General features: G+C 46.3%; 1 protein-coding gene across 1 annotated transcript; it reads left to right on the top strand.

The window, feature by feature from the left end:
* The first annotated feature begins 11,092 nt into the window (after nucleotides 1–11,092).
* On the top strand, nucleotides 11,093–22,317 carry ZC3H12D (zinc finger CCCH-type containing 12D). The gene is made up of 5 exons (XM_009883288.1): nucleotides 11,093–11,475; nucleotides 17,319–17,458; nucleotides 18,466–18,700; nucleotides 20,454–20,560; nucleotides 21,266–22,317. Exons 1-5 carry the CDS (start codon nucleotides 11,093–11,095, stop codon nucleotides 22,315–22,317), a joined length of 1,917 nt encoding a protein of 638 aa, XP_009881590.1.
* Nucleotides 22,318–23,726: the final 1,409 nt, after the last annotated feature.

Genomic DNA, 23,726 nt, shown 5'->3' on the forward strand with positions numbered 1-23,726 from the left:
AAATTCAAGGCAGCCAAGAAGAGTCGCTGCCAACTTCTGTGCCCTGGAGGGCCAGTAGCTGTGCCTGGCTGGGGCATGTGGAGGGACTGCATGCAGAAAGTGAACTTCTGATAAGGTAATTCTACAGGAAGGCTGGTGCTAAAGGAATGAAAGCAGCTGTTTAACCCACAGCAGAAAATTCTGACTAAGCAGGCTAGGCCAGATGCCTCGAGTAGCCAAATCCGAGCTGATGGAGAACGGGGAGGGTATTGGATGCAGGAATGTGCTTTCCAGAGGCATCTACCTGTCCAATCTGTCTTGGATTTGTTAAAGATTAAGTGTATTTGGCTAAGAAGCTGCCTTTTGCTGAATCTCTCCTTTCTAACTTCTGTGTGCTTCGAAGCCTGGAACTAGAAATGCAGGGTTTCCATAACTGTCTCCTGACAAAACATTTCTAAGCCAGCGGGGGACTTGCAGGGGCCCATGCAGGCTGTGCAGGGTCCAGTCCCAGAGGAGCAATAAATGGGAAGCCTGCGCTTGGGAGGCTGTCGGGGGGCCTGGGGCTGAGCACTGCTCACTGTTCCCATTGGTTTCTGCCTTCGGTCTGGGCATAAGACGACTTCCAAAGAACTGTACTATTCCAGGATATGATGCATTTGGGGTAGTGCTGCTGAGGTTTTCTCTAGCTAGCTTTTCTCTAGCTCTTCCTGCTTTTAGGCTGCTTTGTTAAAGAGACAGGGTTTGCACTGTCATGCTGTCTTCAGTTCTTTCCCACAGCATGTTTTTAACATGCAAAAAACACTGGCCAAATTTGACAAGGATGTGGAGATGGTAAAGCAATTGAGTTCTTGCTGCTTTTAGGCAATGGCAAGCATAGAAAGAGGAGGGGGGGAAGCTTCCACTCTAAGAGAAGCTGGATTCTTGCTGAGCACCAGAGATCCTCTTATGGGAGAGGCGACAAGAGTGACTTAACAGCATGAAGAGTCTGAGCAGGCATTCCTAGGCTTCAGCTAGCCGCCCGACCACCTGTGGGACTTGCAGAACTTCTTGTTTAGAAAAGAACACCCCATTTCAGGTGGATGTGGTCACTTCTCTGCGGCAGAAATGGCTTTATTCTTTCTTGTAATGGGTAAATGCCTAAGAACTGAAAGTTTATATGAGTAGTATATGGAAGTAAATGGTCAATTTGCATTGGTGGCCAACGAATCTTCAGAATAAAAGGTTAAAAAACAAATACATGCAAAAGGTGTATGCTTTAGTGCTTTAAAAAATATAACCAGTGTCTTCAGAATGACAAAGTTACCTCTTTATATTTTTAAGATGAAACTTTCAAACGTGGATGTTTCCAAAATTATGTGACAGCATAAAATCACCCTATTTGAAGGCAAGTACTTAATTTTAGGTACTGCTAAATAAGACTGCATTTCTAGGCTACCCTGCTAACACTGTGGAGGGGTCACGGTTCACCTGGTACACATGTGGATGGCCGAGCACTCCGAGTTGGATGGGATTTACTGCTACGGTCATCGGAAGTTATCGTTGCGTACATGTGGTTCTTTTGGAAATGACACGAATGAGAGGTATGGTCAGTTGAAACCACAAACACTTCCTGCTGTTCCTGTCCTGCCAGAGGTGTTGGAGCGGGCAGGACTTTTTATTATCCGGGAGCTGGAGAGTTGACTTGTTTTATTCTAATGAAAGTTCACACTTCCCTGTCCTTGTTTCCTTTTCGTCAAATGCTATCTCCAGCCTTAGTTTCAGTATTGACCTTTGGTGCTTGTGGTAGTTAAAAAACAGAACAGAACAAAAACCCCCACCTTCCTCTATAATGTTGAGAATAACTTTGAAAATGTCGCAGCAGAAACATCAGCTGCTTCATTTTGACTTAGCTGAGGCCTGTTTGAAGGGGAGCTCTTCATGCTTTAGGCTCTCTGTTCACAGGTTAAAGGCTTAAAACCAGCTCCTTTATAGTTTTTTCCTGGATTCCCTTATCTCTAGCAACTTAGAAATAACGATGCAGACTCTATGAACTCTTGCATTCCATGGATAAGAGGAAGTTAGAGACCTTTTTGGTAGTCATGCATTGCAGTTCCTTTAGTTCTCAGTAGACTTGAGGTGGACTTGACCAAAACCGTGTTAGGAATGGGGTCTGGTCTTAAAGCACTAAAGGCAAGTGAGAGAGGCTGGGGTTTTGCAACAGAGATGTCTCTTCAATCCCGTGGGCATCACGCAAGTGAGCAGAAGGAGCATAAGTATCGTATACAAGTGGTTGGTGTTCCAGGACGGGTGACACAGTAAGCAGTTACCCAAAAACATTCATGATAACCCAGTGCTCATCCCGGTGTGTGCTCTGCCTGATTGCTGTCGGCCTTCTTGCTGGTGGCTGCCTGTTTCTTTTCTCAAAGATCTCGAGCGTGTTTATGAAACTCTGAGTATAAACCCAGGCTGTGCTCTGGGTGGGTTAGGGAGCCAGCAACACATAAGTGTTCTTCATCAAAATGCCATTTTGGTCTGATGACTTGGTGTGTTTGCTCTTCCATTGGGATGTGAGCCCAAAGAGTTCTGCGTAGTCCCTTGGAGGGAGCATGCTGTGTGTCCCTGGTTCTGGGCTGCCAAGAATCTTTACTCTCTGTCAGTAAAGCTGTACCTGCTTCCTTCCATTTGTCAAAAAAAACCCAACAGCCACTCAAACAAACAAAAAAAACAAACCCAAACCAAACAAAGCACACAGCCCCCTGCCCCAAACTGTTAGTTATTTGGACAAGAGTTTTGATTGCACATTTAAGAAGTTACATTCAAAACTTACAAGAAGTTCAGAAGCATTTCTGAATCTGTTGCTGCTCTTACCTTTGTTCATCTCACCCTCCTATAGCCTGATTTCCTTCAGATAAAACTTGTATGATCTTGACAACAGGATTACAGGTTTTGCTTGTAAGCTTCCTAGAGCGTGGATAATGTCTCTCCCCCTCTGTCAATCACTTGTTGTGTACATAGAGATAGCATAAGCAATTTGAGAAATGTTAAATTACACGAAGATTTATGTGATTACTTGATACAGGGCAGTATTTTTGTGTAAAACTCGGTCTGGTTGCTGATGGAATGTGGATTTTCTCCATGAGCAAGCCGGTAGCATCCTGGTTAAACACGGTAGCTGTGTTAAAAGGCATCAGAAAACCATCTTAAAGTTTAGGTCTTCCAAGCATGCAATAAATCACTGAAGCTGAAAGGCGGTTCCAAGAGCTTTCTGAAATCTTAAGCTGAACAGCAGTAAACTTTTGAACTTGAAACTTGTTTGGGACTTTCTGATTGTAAAAGGTGCTTTTTATTATAAACCCAGCGGAAAACACTTGAGTAATAGCAGTATCTTTTTCTATAAAAGGCAGAGGAAAAAAATAGATATTTTAGGCAAAACCAAGTTGGGATCCTGCTTCATTAGATCTTAAAATGGGATTGTAATTTTCCAAGAAGTAGAAGTAGTTACCCTTGGCTCTACTATTGAAACCAGTTCTTCTCTGTTCCCGCTGTTCTGTGGTCAGACAGAGTGCTCACTACTGGCGCGTAGTTTTGGGGAGGGAGGAAAGGTGATCATTTTGGCAAGTATGTAGAAATACCTCTTCCGGAGATGCCGGCTCTTTACCAGCATCAGTACAGGATTGCCTAGCAATAACTGATGCAGCGCTCTAGCAGGACCTGTTAAGTTAGTGATGTACATTTTTGGGGTGAACACCTGTCTCCAAGTCAAAATTTCCACTGTCCCTAACAGGGAGAGAATTTCACTGGCAGAAAATATCTAGACTTTGCCTAATAATGTGTAAAAACTGTATTTAACGTTGGGAGTGTAGCTCCTACTGTGTAACGGTGACTTCTTGTTCTTAGCGATCGGGAGATTGAATGGAGAGTGTGGCTGAGGGTCTGACCTGAGCCTTGCTGAAGGCAGTAGGCAGATGTTCTTGCTGGAGGAAGGATGGGGAATGTATTAGTTCCAGGAACTATTTAAAATATTCCTGGCAATAGACCTGCATTTGGTTAAGCGCTTGCTTTATCCTGACTGTCTTCTGCTGGTTAGGGGCTAAAGAATTTTCCCTGTGATACTACGGCCACCTACGCTTGTTTGATTTTCCCAGCAGGTGAACTTTTTCAGATGAGGAAGACAGTAATAACGCTTTTCTCTGGTGCTGATGCAATAAATGACTGTTTCCTTTAGCAAAGCAAATAGCTCACTGGGGTGTGTAGAGCAAAACACCTGTGGTGTTCCACACTACCAGTTTCAAGAGAATGTTTTTTTTCCATGCGAAGGTCTAACACCATCAGGAAAGCAGTTTTGCACGGGAAGCCTCCTTACGAGTCACGCTTGGTCCCCTCCGTAACCTCCAGGAGCTGTCACAACGAGGGTATCTTGTATTGAGGTTGGTAATGATTCTTTCCGGTGAAGGTCTAGTTGTTTCACAACCCTCAGCCTTCAGCTCAACACAGGAACACCCAGTAGCCGGGGGGGATCTTCCCCTCCGAAAATCTCTCCCACTGTAGCTCTTGAACATAACACCATTGAGTGACAACAAATCTGTGAAACCTCAGCGTGCTTCTCAGCGCAAGGGAGCACAGCAGAGAAAGGAAACGTCTCCGTGTCGTGGTTTAACCCCAGGCAGCAACAAGGACCGCGCAGGCGCTTGCTTGCTGCCCCCTCTCCCCCCCGCCCCAGCAGGGTAGGGAGAAGAGGGAGAAAAGGAGGGCTGAGAGAAAGGCAGTGCAATAGAACAGTAACAGAAGAGAAAAATAATAACAACGACGATAATAATGGTAAAAGAATATACAAAATAAAATGATACAAGTCGCCCTCACCACCCAATGATTGGTGTCGTGAGCAGTGATCCCTGCTCCCTGGCCAACCCCAGTTATATACTGAGCATGATGTCTATGGTATGGAATATTCCTTTGGCCAGCTTGTCCTGTCTGTGCTCCCTCTCAGCTTCTATGGGAAGCTGATAAAGTCCTTGACTAACGTAAACATCACTTAGCAACAACTAAAATAACATGTGCTATCAACATTATTCTCACAGTAAATTCAAAACACAGTAGCTACTAGAAAAAAAAAAAAAATTAATTTCCCAGCTGAAACCAGGACACTGAAAGCACAGCCCTGGGCACTCAAGTGTGTATCTGCGCTGGTGAGCGAAAGGGTTTGAAACCATCTGAAAGATTAATTATGATCCTTTATTTTGCATGGCCTTTTGTCTCTCAACTAGCGATCATCTAGGTAAAGGCCCTTAACAGATGTCAGGAACAGGGTAAGGGTCTTCCTGGCTGACTATGATTTGAATGATGTTGAAGTTTTTTGCTTGCGGCTTTTTACAGTAGACGGGTTTAGTCATTTCATTGCAAATGAAAGATGAGTGCAAAATTATCTCATTTTCTTCTCGTTTCTTTTTATAAGCTCTGGTTTGTTCTTATTTATGTAGTAAAAAACCCCGTTTTACTGAGAAGTAGGAGTTAAAATGATACCATGCGATGTCGTATGCTTTGCTCTGCTGCCTTTCTGAATTATAAATAATGCAGCAGCTTTCTCTTTCCTTTCCAACCGTACTGCCCCATGGTGGGCTTGTGATGAGCTGTTTGGCATTCTGCCAGTTTAAAGGGAGCAGAGAAGATGCAGAGAAGACTCCAGGCACGTGGAGTCAAAGGCTCCTCTATGGCTGTTCTGGGTAGCCAAAAACTAACAGGCATGTATAGTTTAGGAATGCTTTCCTTTATCTGCAGCTGGTAACCTGCCCGGCCAGACCTCTATGGATCAGAGGAAATTTTGTGCCACTTGAAGCAACAGGCTGTGCGCTGCCCTTTTGCCCTGTGACTGCGGGGACACTGCTCTGCACAGCAGCGGGGCAGCCTGGGGCCAAGAGGGTTCCCGGGTGCGATGCAAAGGCGTAACCATCAACTGGAACCCGCTGGGGCCGGGCTTGCTCACCAGCAACCAGACTTTGGATTAGACAGGATGCCACCACCAAGGTTTCGGCTACCTTTTGGCTTCCTCCTGCAAAGTACGCAAGTAAGGGGGAATTTCTGGTCGGGAAAGGGTGGCCCTGCTCTGGTGTGTCACCTTGTGACAGTGGCAGAGGCGCTCTCGGGGTACCCCCAAACCTGCACCTGCAGAGCTGTCAGCAGCATCCAAAGGGTCCCAGAGGTTAACCCCTCCTCGCAACTCCAACCCTTCCCTCTGCCTAAAAGTGGATTTGGGGCATGTTTGTTTGCAGCAAGGTGAGGAACAAGCAGGGGAAAACCTCAGGTTTCTATTGGGAAGCGCCCGTTGGTCTTTGCTGTGGACAGACTGCGTGTCTCTGTAGCAGTCTTTCAATCGAGGCACCAGTAGGTTGGGCGTTTGCTTTGGTTTTTTATATTTTACTGTAGTCTCCCAGAGCAGGTTCCCTCAGGTGTGGAGGTGTTTGAATGAGGCTTTGCAATGTCAGGTTGTGAAGCACAATGTTGATGTTTTAAATATTTTTTTTTCCATGTGTCCCTGAAGGTCAGAAATTTGCCAGATGCAGGAGGAATGAGGCTAAAATAAGCATCCCTGCTGGAAAAATTCACTCGCCCCAGAATTCCTATGCCATTTTCTTACTGCCCGGTGTTGTGGATCCCTGCCAGAGTGGGTTTGACTAATCTTTGCCTGTGACTCAGAACTGAGATGTATTAGGAACCTCTTTTTTTCTTCTTTTTGCTTTTTTTCTTCTTCTTCCTTTTGAAAAATGAAGTGAAAGTTTATCAACCTGTGCAGTTAAATGAGAGCTCTGCCAGCCAAATGAGGAAGTAAAACCTTCCTATAGAACGAGCTCTAACCTGCTCACTGCACTTGTTTGCTCTCAGCCTTGCCATAAAGCCTCTAAATACGGGGCGACGACTTCCTTGTGAGCCCGGTACTGCTCTGGATCCAGCTTCTGGCTCGCAGATGGTGGGGTGGGTTTGCTGGGACGCAGAAATCACAGCTGGCGGGTAAGGTGCGGAGCAAGTGGGGCTACCTGTGCGCAGGGCTCATGCTCTGGGGTGTTTGCTTTTGTTTGGTTTTGGGCAAACGCAGCCGGGAAGGTGGGGAAGAAAAAGGCAAATCTCTTCTTAGTCATCAAGATGACAAATGACTGGTCTTGTTATTAAGAGTTCGTGTGCATCTCTAATTTGTGAGAGTAAAAATTCATATTTTTCTGAAAGCAGAGCAAGTCAGAGACACAGCTCGTGGAAGGGCTCAGATGGGCTGGTGGGCTCAAGTGGTCTGCGGCATGATTCTCAGGGACACAGGAGGAAGAAGCAGCATCCCAGACCTAAGGTGTGAGGGGGAGCACTGTTGTGGCAGGGGGCTGTTGCTGCCCTCCTCGTGTCACTCAGCATGGACACGTCTAGTTTAGAGATGGACCCAAACCTGCTCTGCCTCAACCAGTGCCAGGTCTGGCTGGGGCTGCGTTCCCCTCTGTGCCTGCTACCACCGCTCGGGCAGGACGGGGCTTTGAGGAGTCTCTGCTCCCCCTGAGTCAAACTGGTCCTTACTGTGGTTCTGTGGAGCGAGTGAGGCCGCCGGAGGTGCTGCTTAAACACGCACCTGTGGGGCACCTGGTCCTGCTCTGACTGTGCGCAAGTGGAGCAAACACCTGGTGGAAGGACTAGGCAAAAATTATTCTTTAAAGCCATTCAAAATGGGGAATTAGAATATAACTACTACTTTTTTTTTTTTTAAAAGTTTTTACAAAAAGTTCAAATTATTATTTTCTAATCTTCCAAATCTATCAAAATATAGAAAAGAGAGAAGACCCTGACAGGTCTTTCAATATTTTGGTCAAAAGTAATTTTTTTAATAGCTAAAATGTTAAGATTAAAATAGAATTTTGGAAACATGGCTAAAGCCATTCCCTCTGTGTGTGTGTGTGTGTGTATGTATGTGCGAGAGGGGGCACCCCAACGCAGGCAGAGAGGAGTGCTTTTTAACCTAGAACATAGGGTGGGCACACGATTACCTGTGGATAAATTTAGCCGGGAAATGAGAAGACTTCGGCTCTACAGTGGAGGGAAAACAAAAGCAGCTTCTCAACAGGGTCTCTGAAGTGATGGGGGGGGAAAGTGGCAGGAGGAAATCAGCAGGAGGAAATCTAAGTAGTCTGATAACAAAAGCCATAAAGTTTATAAATGGGATTTCACAACCTGTTTAGCTGTCATAGTAAAAACTGGACTCTGTGATACAGAGTTTCTCTTGTCATAAGCTTTTGTGCTGGTTATAAGCAACCAACTGACCTGTTGGACTTGGGCACACTACTGACTGTTGACTAGCGTGTAAGCTAGTGATTTTATTATCCTTTAATTCTCTCTTTAGGAAGGTGACCTCAGTGTTGGCTGTAACCAAGGCTTTTATCTCAGGGATTCAAACTTCTTCTCTCTGTGGTGAAAACCCTGCAGTCACAGTATTACTCGCTTTTAATATTTGGCCAAACGGCAGCAGAAATCCAGTGGTTAACTTTGCCGAACTAGTGCGTTGCTGGTGATGGCTGATACTGCACCGTATCGACCCCAGGCAGCCACCTGGAGCTCCAGCGCTTCCCGTGCGTTGCCCCGGCTCCCCAAACTGAAGGGGGTTCAGCGGTTGTGCGGAAGGGCCGAGCCTTGCAAAATGCTGCCTGTCAGGAAGCAAAGGCTGCAGCCGTGGACCACGGGCCTGGGGGCTTCCTGGGATGGGGCTGGAAAAGTGATGTGGTGAGCAACCTTCATCCGGCACGTGCTCACGTGTGCTGCTGCTGCTGCTGGGGGCTGCGAGGTGCAGGCGGCGAGACGGACATAGCTTCTGCATCCTCTGCAGCTGGAAAAGTGTCAGGTAGAATTGTGAAGGATTGAATTGAGCCTACTTTCTGATGAAATCCAGGACAAACACACGCACAACGCAACGTGATGCGAACGTGGGAAATTGCTCTGATATTAAAAAACAAAATAAACAAACCATGAAAAAGCATCCGAATAGATAGAAGTACACATTTAAAAAACAGTAGTGATAGGTATTAAAATATGTATTAAATATTTTCTTTTCAACCTGAGGACAGGTAGCAACTAAAGTTTTTCATTTACAATAATTTATTAAAATAATTTAGACATTAAAAAAAAATCAAGTAATATGTGTGTTAAGTGTGTGGAGCCACTGACTGCACACGTGGAAGCAGGGTTTGTTACATCGCCAGCCCAGTTGCGACATTTTCAGCTATGTTCAGGTACAAAGATACATTAATGTGTTTCAGTAGTTATTTCAAAGATGAGAAACCATTTCAGTAATAAAGCAGGCAAATTCCTTTTCATCTTCAGTCAGTGAATTAAAAGCAAGGATTAGGTGTAAAAACTGCGACACTTGTGGAGCGCGCTGTGAGGAAAACCCATCAAGCCCACAGCTAAAATAAGCAGCGTTTTCGTTTAGATAGAAAAATACACATGGTAACTGCTTTCCCCTTACATATGTGACATACTTACGTATGTGACATACTTAAGGTGTTTTTTATTTTACTGATGATATTTGTCACTTTTTAATAGAGTGCCAGATTTCTTCCCCAGAAGAATACCTGGAAGTTATAATGCTATTGTAGAAAAGTAAAGGTCAAAGTTGTATGAGGTGGAGTTAATAACTAATTATCAGTTTTTCCTACTGAACAAATTGATTTTAAATCAACTGAACCCAATGCAGGTTTCTTCCCCATAGGCCAGGGAGACCCTTAATGCTTCAGGGAGGAGCTGCACTCGCGCTCCTCTCCCGTCTCCCTGTCTCCAGTCCCCCTGTGCCTTCCTACAGACGGTTTCGGCTTCTGAGCTCCTGGAGTTGGCCCATTGCTGGGCAGGGAGTGGCCGGCGGCGTGTGGGGTGGGCTGGGAAGGGGAGCTGGTGGGTGCGATGTCATTATGGCTCTGGGCTCATCGTGGAGGTAGTTGTTTGGTCAGACAATTCTGCGTCATTTGCTGGCCGCAATTAGTGAAAGGAAGAGGGCTGTCCTTGCATCCTACGTGTGGGTAGCTGAACCAGCCATGGCTTTTATTCAGGTGGCATGAATAATTGCAGAGGTGTGGTGAGAGGAGCTTTGGTGCAAGCACACGAACAGTGGCTGAAGATGTTTGGCTTGATGGATGAGTGGTCACCATGTACGTCCTGCTCTTGTCACGCTTGTTGGGCTGAAGCAGCTCCGGATATGCCTGTGTCTGCTGCCCATCACCTTCATTTACTGGGTAGACCAGAAATGTAAATAGTGCAGTTCTGGAGAAGCCTGAAGTAGCTTTCTGCTACTTCTGCATACTCATTTCTGAATTACCAGTTTCTCATGGCAATAAATCTAAGTGAAAACGAAACGCTTTTCCGATTGCCTGCTTCCAACCACTGCCCCAGCAGCTTTCAAAAAACAAACCGCTTCTCTGAATATAAAACCCCTCACTGACATAGCAAATAACAGGAAAAGAGTAAGTCAGGCATCATCGGAACAGATGAGTGACAGAATTTCATAAGGTATGCCTGTGTGTACATGCACAGACACATACAAAACTATAAAAAAAAAGTTCAGAATTCCCAGCTACTTTGCAAACAACTTGTTTCCTTAAATCACTCAATGAATTGTGCTATACTTGTTAGGTTGCTATGGCATCTGAGCTCATCCAACAACATTTGACAGATTTTTATCTGTGGCTCACAAACCACACTGAGCAAATTGAAAATCCCCGGTTACACCGTCCTTTATATCATTTCCTGTGAGATAAGTCTGAAGAACAAACTTACGCATACAGCGTGTCGGTGTACAGACAGGCTTGCATAGCTCATGAAGTAGGATGACACCTGTCTGACATAATGCCTGGAGAGTGACAAACATTGCACGGGACACTCCAGTGCTTTTATAAATAAGAGTGGAGCAGAAAAGCGCTGAAATGTTGAGAGAAGACCAGACAGTCTCTTCAGAGAGAAGCCAGCAGATCAGATAGTCTCTTTGCTGTGCACTAGGCAAATAACTGAGATTGCACATTCTTCCTTAACGCTTGGGTTTTGTTGTTTCTAGTCTTTCCTGCACCTAAAGCTGATGCCTGTTGGAGAAGACTGGGAAGACAGGAGCACTGGGTTTAAAGGAACGTAAATGCCTGCTAGGATGGCACTGGCCAGTTCACTTTCTAGCAAGCCAGTGCCACCACGCTCCAGAAAAGTTTCTACGACGGGGGTGGAAGTGCACCAGAGCAAGCTGGATTTTTTCTGCAAGCTGGGCTATGGTAAGCAGGACATCTGCAAAGTGCTGGAGAACCTGGGCCAAGAGGCCCTGGAGGATGATGTGCTGAAAGAACTGATTCGGATGGGGAGCAAACCTCAAGCTCTGGAGAGCCAGGCTCAACCTTCCCAGCTAAAACTTGTTGCCCGTGGATCATGTGGCACTTCACAAGGGTCGAAGTTGCTTGGAGAAGATGAGAGTGATTCTTCTGACCACTTGAGACCCATTGTGATCGATGGCAGCAATGTTGCAATGAGGTAAGCTCTGTTTCCTAAAAAGGAGCTCTCTTCCTCTGAAGCTTTTGAATTTTAAAGGTGATGGCTTGAAGTATGTTTTTTTCTTCAGGTGAGAGGTGCATTGATGTATTTGATGTATAATGTATGAACCACTGCTTGCTCTTGTTCTTTGGCTGAGGCACAGCTTCTGGGGACCTGCTATCTCGATGCCCATAAATACGCACGCCAAATGCAATCACTGGCTCGCTCTGCATTTTGACCTTTTATAACCCACCAGCTAGCTAACCACTGCTGTTTATGGCAGGATGATTCAGCAGCTCTCCCTCCCTTTTAGTTCACTCTTGATGTTTTCCTGCCTTTTCAAATGGGTACCTGCGATTTCTGAACCTGTATATTGAGGTGTTTCCAGGAAAAACTGATGACCAGATAGATAGAACAACCCAGCTAGCTTAAGAAGGAGAAGGAACATAAAGACGGGTGGCTGTGGTTCCTAACAACATCACAATTGTACTGTTTTGCTTTGCAAGTAAACCCCAGCAATGTTCCCAGCTTGTATATTTTTGTTGGTTTTCGGTTTGGCTTCATTATGATGGAAATATCAGGAAATCAATAGTTGACTTTTGTACTAAATAGTCTTGTTTCTTCCTTAATTGACTCTGTTTCTGGGAAATCTCATAGCAACCCATCCTGGCCAATTACATTTCCTAAGCAGTGTCCTGACACTGTGAAAGCACTCGCACTGATGGGGAGCCTGGCACATCCCTGTGGACGGGAAGTCCAAGGACAGCAGCGGGTTGGCCTCGGCTTACCCGAGCAATACGAACAGCCAGAGGCCCTGGCAGTTGAGAGTCCAGGACGCACTGGCTCTCCACTGTTTTTCCCTGTTAACTTCCCTTCCCGCTCAGCATGGCCAAGCCCGTCCTCGCAGGGTGGGACAGGGCGGAGGAGGGCTTCCTCCTTCGGTTAGCTTTGGTGTGAGGTGAGATGAGACCACATCCCCTCTGGTTAGAAGGCAAAGAGGACAAGCACAACCAGAGCAACTGGCGACTAAGTAAATTATGCCATCTTCTGGATGAAGGGAGAAATCCCATCCGACAACAAGGGCTTCCTCGGTCAGGGCAGCTCCCGAGCAGTGAGAAATACACGGGGGTGGTGAAATGCTGGAACAGATTGCTCAGAGAGGTGGGCGATGCCCCATCCCTGGAAACATTCAAGGTCAGGTTGGACAGGGCTCTGAGCAACCTGATCGAGTTGAAGATGTACCTGGTCATTGCAGGGGGGTTGGACTAGCTGACCTTTAAAGGTCCTTTCCAACCCAAACTATTCTATGATTCTATGAACAGAGCAAAATTGCTTAGCCTTGGCTGGGCCATGAGCTTGGTAGCCAGGTATTAGGAACTCGTGCTCCCATTTGCATTTTCACCCTAGACCCTCCTTAGGGTGTCCTTCTTGCCTCTCTGCAAAAGAAATGAGGACCCGTTCAGGCAGAGTGGCTGAGCTGAGCACCTGCCCTGTCATTGTGTTAGGGGCAACGCTACCCCTGACTGGCCATGTGCTCCATTCTCTTGGCACAACCTTGTCCTCAGCGATTTACCAGAGCTTTTTTAGAGCAGGCAGAGGTGAAAAGGCAGAGAACAGCATTGTTTCCAAGATGGCAGAAGATGCACCTCCACCACTGAGCAGGAGGCCCAGACGAGGTTGGTGGCTAATGAGAGAGTGCATGTTTGGAGCTTGGAGTACACTGGGAAAGCTCGGAGGCCATCCTGCTGCATAAGCCCACGCACGGGAGCTTGCTAGACAGAGATTATTTAAACCAAATGTCATTACAGGTATGTGCAGCAGATGGCTTCAGCTAGCATGTCATATCGCTTTCCTAGACCGCATGCCCACCTAAATGGGTTTTCAAGAAGCCACTCATGCTTCTGGCATACAAAATTTAAATATTTTTGAAGAATAATTTCCAAAATTTTAGGCTTAGAGATGTTTGCCTGCTAGATTATTGAAGGCTAGTGTTCTGCCATGGATTCCTCATCTTTCACCTAAAAGGAATCAGAGGAATGTGAAGTATTTTTGAGTTTCAAACAGGCAAAGGTTTTAGAACTCCTCTCAGACATCCCCAACCTCTGTCTTGATAAAGTTGAAGACCACTTGGCACGATGGAGAAGACTATTGAGCTTGTTAGTTCCTACTGAACAAACACAGCCTGGAAGGAGCTGCTTTCCTCTCCTAGATGCTTTTCTAGAGTGGTGCTGAATGACATTTACTTTGGCTAATGGGATGGACTTGGTGAGTGATTTTGGTATCCTTGTTTTAATTTTTCTGGTTTGCTGTTGTCAGACGGAGAAGGGCTGTTTGCAGCATAGTCAGGGAAATGGGATGTTAGGTTTCCTTGCCGTGAAAACATCGTCATCATCAACACCAACAACCATAAAAGTGCAGGAGAAGCAGCAGTTTAGGGATGAAGCTGTCAAAAAGTTGAAGCTTGGCAAGGCAGTGTGTTGCTTGGATAGAGAAAAGCAGCTCAAGCATTTGTACTTCTGTCTTGGGACTGGTGTTTCTGGAACACTTCAGAATTGGTGTGGAAGGCCCATTGCAGGGTGCAAGGTTTTGAAAGGGATGTATATGCCCCAGGGTAATAAAGCAAGTGAGCTGGCAGTCTCCAATCATCAATCAGCCTGTCCATAGAAACCGAATGGAAAATAACCTTGCCTCCAGCCAGTCTCACTAGTCAGATGTCTCAGTACACTTTGCGTTTCCATCAGATGTAATGAGAAACTTAGCTGTCTGCCAGCCCCTCCATGGGAGGTGGGCAGGACGGTTTAGCAAGGCTAGTGGAAAAAAATAAATTGAGTTGTGTTAATATGAAAAGGGAACTGTCATAACCCCATTCGCTGCACACCAAAGAGGCTATCTAGTCTAGCGCTTGTGCTTACACCCAGTTTTTAAGGCTTTTCCTAGGCCAGTGGAGTTCTGCGTTAGGCTCTCTCATAGCTCTCTCATAGCTTCTGCCAAAGCTGTGGCTGATGCTGTGTCGTGACCAGGTAGGGAGGGGTCCATTTGAAGTTTCCAAAAGGAATTGTTTTGACTAAATGTCTTCTTGAAAGCATTTGAATTCCACAATTTAAAAACGAATTGGTTTCTGAGAGAAGGGCCCTGCTGATCTGTGACCCAAGTATGACTTATCCTGTTGCTGACAGGACAGAGAGTGATGGGACTGAGTTCCACAGATCTGTCATCAGGCAACACAAATTGACCATGCAGGAGAATGAGAAGTTTTAAAGCCCCGTCTCCATTGCATGGCAGGCATGGTGTTCCGCTGTGTCGACACTGCAGCGCACCATGTGTGCACATACTATTTTAGATACACATTCCTCAGGTTTGGCTGTAGCAATACAGCAGCAACTGGATTAACTGATAATGCTGAGAAACAATTCCAGGTGCCTCTCTTACATTTCTCTCTTGTTCTGCTCGGCCTTTTGGCCGAATCACTTGTGCTTGACTGCTTTACCTTCTGCACTGGGGATACGTCCAGAATTACTTTCCTCAAGCGTCAGCTTTATATATACGAGTAGTCAATATTAAAGCAGGCTGCTGTTGAACTTTGTTTGAGTCATCGGCATTAAAGATGTACCTAGACTTCCTTTTAAAGGCAGTTATCTCAAAAAGGCATCGGCACTTGCAATTCACCTGTTCAGGTGACTTTATACCTATCCTGCGCAGACCTTGTCCTTTAAAACCAAATAGGACAGTTGCTGTAGAATGGACATTAGATGTGTTGAGCACTTCAGACCCTTTATTATTGGTGTTTGGTTTTGGTTTTTTTTTTCCAAGACTTCCTATTGCCTGGGTAGCTATTAATAACAACCAGGGTTTCCCTCCAAACTGCACTGTTTTTCATTTGTGGTCACCATTCCAGCACTGAAACTTTTATTAGGTGTAAGATGGAGCTTTTGATTATGAAACTGATGTAGGCAGAACCTACACTTGAATTCCTGGGGGATGGTGGGGAGAGAAGCATTTAAGACAGCAGCATCATCCTTGACTGGTTTGTCACTGCAGGTAGGTGTAGTAACCAAGAGAGTCATTTACAAGTACATTCTGCAGAGGTGAAAGCCTGAGTGAGACTGGTGATATTACCGAGAAAGCTCAAAGTACAAGGATGAGATTTCTGTAGATACTGTGAGGACGTTTGTCCATTTTAGGACTTAGTGTAGAGTTTGGTTTTGTTTCCTTGTGCAGAGGTAGTTGAAAAATTTTCTTCCTTTACATGTGCACTGCACTGTAGTCAAATTTTAGATACGAGAATGACAAGGAGTAAGAACTTTCAGTGCGTGTGAGAGAAACTTAGGAAGGATATCACCCCAAATTGTTTTTCTTGGCGGGGTTTTCTGTGTCACTTAGGTGACAACAACCCCATGCAGCACTACAGGCTTGGGGAAGAGTGGCTGGAAAGCTGCCTGGCAGAAAAGGATCTGGGGGTGCTGGTGGACAGCCGACTGAATCTGAGTCAGCAGTGTGCCCAGGTGGCCAAGAAGGCCAATAGCATCCTGGCCTGTATCAGGAATAGTGTGGTGAGCAGGACTAGGGAAGTGATTGTCCCCCTGTACTCAGTACCGGTAAGGCCCTGCCTCAAGTACTGTGTTCGGTTTTGGGCCCCTCACTACAAGAAAGGCTTTGAGGTGCTGGAGTGTGTCCAGAGAAGGGCAACGAAGGTGGTGAGGGGTCTGGAGGACACATCTTACGAGGAGTGGCTGAGGGAACTGGGGTTGTTTAGTCTGGAGAAAGAGGGGAGATCTTATTGCTCTCCACAACTACCTGAAAGGAGGTTGTAGCGAGGTGGGGGTAGACCTCTTCTCCCAAGTCACAAGTGATAGGACAAGTGGAAATGGCCTCAAGTTGCACCAGGGGAGGTTTAGATTGGATCTTAGAAAAATGTTCTTCACCTGAGAAGTTACCGAGCACTGGAACAGACTGTCCAGGAAGTGGTGGAGTCGCCATCCCTGGAGGTATTTAAAAGATGCATAGATGTGGTACTTAAAGACATGGTTTAGTGGTGGCATTGGCAGTGTGAGGTTGATGGTTGGACTAGATGATCTTAAAGGGCCCTTCCAACCTAGACAATTCGATGATTCTATGAATATTGATAATTCTCCAGAACCCACTTTGCCTGTATCCTCTACAGCACCCATCCTAGGGTTTTCCTACCTCTTTGTAGGAAAATCCACCCACTAGGGCAAGATAAAGATGGCACTGAGGTGCCTGTGGCTATCTCCACTTAGATCTTATCCCTTTTTTGGTGTCCTGGGTTAGGTTTTCCATATTTGCCATCCTGCCTCTTACAGTTTTCCCTCCCTCACAGTTTGACTACTGTTTCCAAGAGTGGTCTGCAGCTGAATGATCTTCGATCACATTTGCAGCTGCCTCAGACATTAAAATCCCTAATGTCACTTACCACAGAAGAAAATTCCAACGCATTGTTTCTCGTAGGAGAGCCTCATGGGTTTCTGCTTGTGGTGGAAGAAACTCTGACTCCTCAAACCATTAACAGACAAGGCACATGAAGGGTCTGACACAGCCTAGGATCTTGCTGGTACTTTAGGACCCAAGTCCATCCAGATACAGATGGAAGTAGCAGGCCAGTCATAGAAATGGGGGAGAGGATACCTCTGTTTTTAAGTATCCAAACTGCTGGAGGAAGTGTTTGGATCTGTCCAACCAGGACACCCTGCCAGGTTGTTTTCTTGGAAAGTGGTGAATTACACAAAAGCTGTTTGTTTTGCCTTTTAATTACTGGCTTGGTTAAAGAGAACTCTAAGCTTCTTGAAAGCTTTGCCTCACCATCCTCCTCCTTTTTTTTTTAATAGTCATGGAAACAAAGAGATATTCTCCTGCTGGGGGATCCAACTGGCAGTGGATTGGTTTCGAGAAAGGGGGCACACGTATATCAAGGTTTTTGTCCCACTCTGGAGAAAGGAGCCCCCTCGACAAGACAGTCCAATTGCTGGTAGGTGACCATCCTGGGCATAATTTGGCAACCGTTAGGTGCAGTTTAGAGGCAAGGGGTGTGAAGAGTCCAGTACAGTTTTGCTCTGTAAAGACAAGCACAGTGCAAGTTGCATATCAAGATAACATCACTTAAATTAGTCATTAATTTACTGCCACACGCTCCTGGCTAGCAGCTACGTCACACTGCTTTGAGCCTTCTGCTTTAGAAGCACAAGTTGCTGCCAGCTGAGTTAAAGAGAGAGCGAGTTTGTCAGCTTGCAACAAGTCTGCAGAGCTTTTAAGGCCAGCCAGGAGACAACAGCATCGTTTCACACATTATCCAAAGGTGGCAGTTTCTGAAGCATTCACTACTGCATGACTATTATCTGTTAGCCTGTTACCCCAATACAGGAGCTACGTGGGTTCCTCTCCAAGGAGAAGGAAATGCACCATCTGAAGTTTGTGGAGGGTGGTGAGATTTAGTTTGTATGGAAATAAATCTGCCAGATGTATGCCTGCAGCTGCAGATGAGGCAGCTGGGGATCCGTCTTTCGGTGTAGCAGGAAGGACAAGAAGCCAGAGTGTCCTCAACGGCAGCAGCAGCAGTGTGTTTATTTATTTATTTTATCATCAGGCACATTTTATCTCCTCGTAACAATCAAACCAGGGCTGGCTATGAGCCTTCTAGCATCTAGTGGGGTAAAAAGGGAACTACAGCGGTTCAAATTCAGCGTATCTCTGGTGTAGAATTCAAGCCATCCTTCTCTGGATAAGGCTTAAAAATTAAAAAGGTATCTCAAATTTTAAGATTAGATACTTCTGCAAAAGACCTAATTTTCAAGTTGCCAAACAACCACCAGATATCAGTGCATCGGAAAATCACACAGCTTTAAGATGCCTACAGTGCTGGAACATCTTTAGATTCCTGTAGGTTTCTAGCATGCAATTGAGACCTGATCATGACTAATTCATTATTTTTTTAATTTTTATTTTCTCCCCTTCTATTTCTGCCAACCACACCACCAGATCAGCACATTCTTGAAGAGCTTGAAAAGCAGTCGATCCTTGTATACACCCCGTCCCGGAAGGTGAAAGGCAAGAGGGTAGTTTGCTACGATGATCGCTATATAGTGAAAGTTGCTTATGAGAAAGACGGAGTCATTGTTTCCAATGATCATTACCGGGATCTCCAGAATGAAAACCCCGAGTGGAAATGGTTTATTGAGCAGCGACTACTCATGTACTCTTTTGTCAGTAACAGGTAAGAGGCAGTTGTTCAACAATCTTGAATTTAAACATTATGGGCCAAGTCAGCTCTAACATCAGTGCACCTCCCACTGGTAGCAGAGTACCCGAGCTTTTTCTCTGAAAGGAATTTACCGCAGCTTTTCTTATCTCATTTCTTTAGTCCCTGTTCCCCCAGCTTTGATCTTAACCCCCCATGTCACTCTTCAATGAACTTCTCTGTTTGAATGGCAGCATTAGTGACCAGCTTTGCTGATCCAAACGGGGGTGTTAACCCAAGGCTTGGTATCTTTTAATTTCTATTTCCTATAAGAAACCAAATTAAATCCGTGAGAGAAGGCTGGCTCTCTGGCAGTATTTTTAAGTCCTCTACAAGGCAGAACAGTTCTTTTTCCTATGATTTTGTAATCATAACTTTCTAGAATAAGAGAGACAAGAAGCTGGTCTATCTGGCCCTTAACCATCCCCACTTGGGAAGGTTTTCATTAAGGCACTTGCACCGTGCCCGCGAGGCTGAGCTGCACGCTCCTCAGCCTGGACCTACTACTCTTGTCTGAGTTTCCTAGTAGCAGAGGTGTTTGTCAGCCACCAGTTTGGCTGGGGAAATGTACTCGGAGACATCCAGTGTGCACGGATGAGTGCAAGTGGAGACACCAACTCACACAGTGGCTCTCTCCATGGGTCAGGATGGAGACTCGGCTCTCCCACCACCAAAACTGGATGGGAGTGCTTGGCACTGGGTTTCAGTTTCCCTGTAACATTGTTCACAGAAATGCAGTCGCTGAACATCAGCATACTGTATTTCTCAAATCTCTGGTCTGTCCAGCTCCATTCAGCCCAGCTCCACCAGGCTTCTTCAGGGTTACAAATATTTATATGATATTTTCCTTCCTATTTCATAGGGATTGCCAGACCTTTTCAGAACCCTTCCCTCAGAAAGTCTAGCTGTTACTGTAAAGCGCATTTGAATAGTTTCAGTAGGACCTTCTTGCACAGCTTTGGGAACCTCTCTAAAACCACAGCCTGAAGTTGAAGGTCTCGGTTCCGTTATGTGGATAACCAAATTCCCTGAGTGCCTCCCTTCCCCTCCTGCCTGCAATGCCCTTCATCCGACAGTGAGTTGTTCCATGGGTGAGTGCAGTGCAGATTCATTTGCAAACAAGTCCAGAGTTGCTAATTAGTTTTCTTCTTGAAGAACCGCATTCAGGTACTGGCACAGAAGAATAAACAGTTTTATCTGAGCATTTTGCAGGCCTTGTACCAGGAAGCCTTTACTGAGTCCTTGAAAAAGGCTGGGCTTGTTTATCACCCCATGTGCATGATCAGCTGTAGCTCTGAATTGACTGCTGGCTTTTTAATCCTCGTTCTTCTCCGAGTATTTAGTAAGAGAAAAGGGAACGGAGCTGATGGTGAGGACCGCAGTGCTGGCACCACAGAAGAGTTTGCTGCTGCTGCTTCAGAGAAAAAGGAAGTGTTGCTGCAATGGCTGGGACCACTGGTTGGCCGGACCTACGCCAAGTCACCGTGCTTTCCAGTTTTTCAAGTTACTAGAAAAAAAATGACAACTACATGAAGCTGAAGCATTGTTGTCTTTGCAGGCAGGAGGGCACTGTGTCTAGTAACGCAGCCTGACTCCCGACGGCCAGGCCGCAAAAGGATCACAAGGATTTTCTGCCCTAAGCTCATGCCACAAGCTGTGATGGCACTTTAGCTCCAAAAGCTTGAGGTATTTTTGTTACCCCCTGCCCCATGACTTTTTCCTTTTTCAGGTTTATGCCTCCTGATGATCCCTTAGGCCGGCATGGACCCACTCTTAAAAACTTCCTCAGCAAAAAGCCAGTGCTTCCTGAACCAAAATGGCAGCCTTGTCCCTATGGTGGGTTTCTCTCTGTGCTGTGAACTGCCACCCCTCTCCTTCCTGTGCCTGGCTTCCCAGCGGCGCTTTCCTTCAGCTAAGGGCAGGCACCATGGCCACGTGCTGTCCTGCTGCGTGTGGTGGGGCCTTGGGTCTGGGCTGCTCACGGGTGGGATGCTTTTTTCCTCTCCTGCTTAAGTGGCTTCAGCCTCAACAAAGGCAGCAGCTGCTTTTGGCTCCTCCATCCTCCCCTGCAGGCGGCACCCAAAACAGGCGCCCTGGCCGTGCTGACTCCCCCCCAGCTCCCCAGCCTGCACACACTTTTCACTTTGCAGCCTGGACTTGTATTGTGGCATACAAACGCTTCCCCTCTCTGCCCTCCCAACAGCCTTCCACTCACATGGAGGCTTCTCAGAGGTAAATCCCTATGCATGTTTTTTTTTTTAAAGCAACCTTTTGACTGAGTATGGCAACCAGAACATTAATAAATTTCAGACACTTCCAAAATAGCAGGGACTTCCCTTCACTGCTGCTTCACCCTGCTGTTTCGGGCAGCAGTATTTAAATCTGGGGTCAAAAGTACTCAATTGGAAAGTAGCACTTCCCCTTTTCGCTGTTTGTGCTCCCCACGCCCCTGCAAATGCACAGAGCTGGGGAGAAGTGTATGTTAACTGACATGGGTGCTGGTGACAACCTCCTGTTTGCTTTTTTTTTTTATTCTTTCAGGTAAAAAATGCACCTATGGCAATAAATGCAAATTTTACCACCCAGAGAGACCTCATCAAGCTCAGCTCTCTGTTGCTGATGAGCTCAGGGCCAAAATAAGGGTCCCATTAAGCTGTGGGAAAGAGGAGGAGAAGCGTAACCACTCGCCGTACAGGACAGGAGAAGAGCCCGCACCACCTGATGCCGGCACAGAAACGCTGCCAGAAGCCAGCGGCTGCACAGGGGCTTGCTGCCACCAAGGGTGGTCCCGGGGAAGCTGTCCTGAGCAGCTGTCCGGTGCCTGGGCTGGTGTCCCTGGCTCTGAACTGGGGCTGGACCAGCGTTCGCTACAGCCAGAGCTGCTGCGAGACCAGCTGCTCCTGGAGAAGATGTCAGCACTGGCCATCAGTGAGGACACCTACAGCTACAATCGGTCCCTGCACACCTCTCAGGACAGAGACGTGATGGACAGCCCTCATTGCTGTGGTGACCTCAGGCATAACCCCTACTCACTTCGTCACCCCCATAGCAGCCCCATGGACCACACCTGCCTACCGGGATGCCCCTTCCAGCAAACAGTGCTCCCGCCTGCACGGAGCGGGATGTGCCCAGATGCCAGCTGGCCCCAGGAGTGCTGCGGCATGCATGGCGTGGGTCAGAGGAGCCGCTATGTCCCTGGTGGTACTCAGCACACACAGGGCCTGGAGACTCAGCCCCACGTTTTGCCGCAGTCTGCAGCTCTTCCCCCTGACCCGCTTCACTTTTACGGCGAGCATCAGCTGCAGCAGCAGCATCACCGTTTCCCCAGCCGGCCCCTGGGGCAACCCTTTCTGTTGGACTCCAGCAATGGGCTGGGCTTCTTCCGGAAAGCCCATGCTTACCCCGATGCCTCTTATGGTGACTACTGGCCCGCCCCAGCTGTGAAGCCACCATCTGCCCAGCAAGCAAACATACACAGGGACCTGTGCTCCCTTTTCCCTTACAGTGAGGTGAACCACATCATGGCTTTGTACCCCGATATCAAGGATATTGCTAGCTTGACTTTACTCATTCAAAGACACCGAAACTTGTGAAGCCTCCAGATCAAACCTTTCCTGACAAAAAGATGCTACTCTGAGGCTTAACTAAGTGTTATTAAAGAGCTTTATGGCAAGGGTTATAGCTGTTGCAGGAGGACAAGTCTAAGCATCAACCAGCTACGTCACACTGGGGCATCAAGTCAAGACAAATGCTGCCGGTCCCTGCAGTGGGATCTCATTCACCTCCCATGGAAGTGAATGGGAGGGCTTGGGGTAACTGAGCCCCTCACCTCACTGGTGACAAGTTTCAGCATGGCAGAGAGCTTCATTAATGCCTTGAAATACTAGATGTTTTTAAAGTCCTGACCTATTGTTCAACTCCTGTAAAAGGACCATACTCCATGGTCCCCAGTAAAGTCCTCTCCATAGACCTCCCACGACCACTTGCTCAGCAACTTAGTAATTTAGCCTATTTCCCCTAGCACAGGGCTGTGCTCTCTGCTAGAAGACATCTTTGGGTCCACATTATTGCCACATACAGGCCCAGCTTTCAAAGTGAGCGAGCTTTCAAAGGTATGCCTTGTGTTTATAAACCAATGCTGTGGACACACAGAATCACTAGCAAGGATGGTGGAGGTATGGCAGAGCATCTGAAGATAGCTACAGGTACATTTCCTCAGGGATCACGCACAATGTGAGTCAAATCAGGGAAGTCATCTTCAATGTATGTCCTGATATGGACTGAGGGCTCCGGGGTGTTAATTCAAAAAAGAAGAAATGCAGATGAGGCCATGAGGAAAACAAAACAAACAAACAAACAAAGAGCTTTAAACTGTCTCTGTTGTATCAAACAAGAAAATTATTGTTGCCTTAACCCTTAATGACCAAACATGGTCCCATAATGCAATTATAGAGCCGATTTATGATTACAAACATTTAAACTCTGTTCTGTTGGGACACGTTTGATTTTCAGTAAGCTGTAAAGCTGCTAATCTCTTCATTATTCCCCTGAATTCTTCAGGTTGTAATTCAAACATTAAGGTTGATCCTGAAGGTTTTTGGCATTATACCAAAATTTAAGTATGTCAGTATGACATGGTTTAGAAATGCTTTAACACATTATAAAATGGTCATCTAAAACACTTTGTTCTGAATAATGTAATCTCTTATTTTATTTTATTTTTTTTCCATTCCTCTTAGCACTGATGTTTCATCAAGTCCAACATTCAGGTGGAGTTTACAAACTCTCTCCCCCTGCAGTATCTCTGTTGGGTTCTTCTCTGAAGTACAGGTCCCAGGCAGGAACTATACATGGCCCTCACTGACAAATCGGAATTCTCTTGCTTTCGAAAAGGTGACTAAGTAGTAATTTACCTTCAGTGACATTATCACATGATGCGCTTTGTGAAAGTGGTGGTACTTTAACCTGTTTGCCTCTGGAAACCATCAGCAGCTTTTTTTTG

Source organism: Charadrius vociferus, unplaced genomic scaffold (assembly GCF_000708025.1).
Source record: "Charadrius vociferus isolate BGI_N301 unplaced genomic scaffold, ASM70802v2 scaffold114, whole genome shotgun sequence".
Lineage (NCBI taxonomy): Eukaryota > Metazoa > Chordata > Aves > Charadriiformes > Charadriidae > Charadrius > Charadrius vociferus.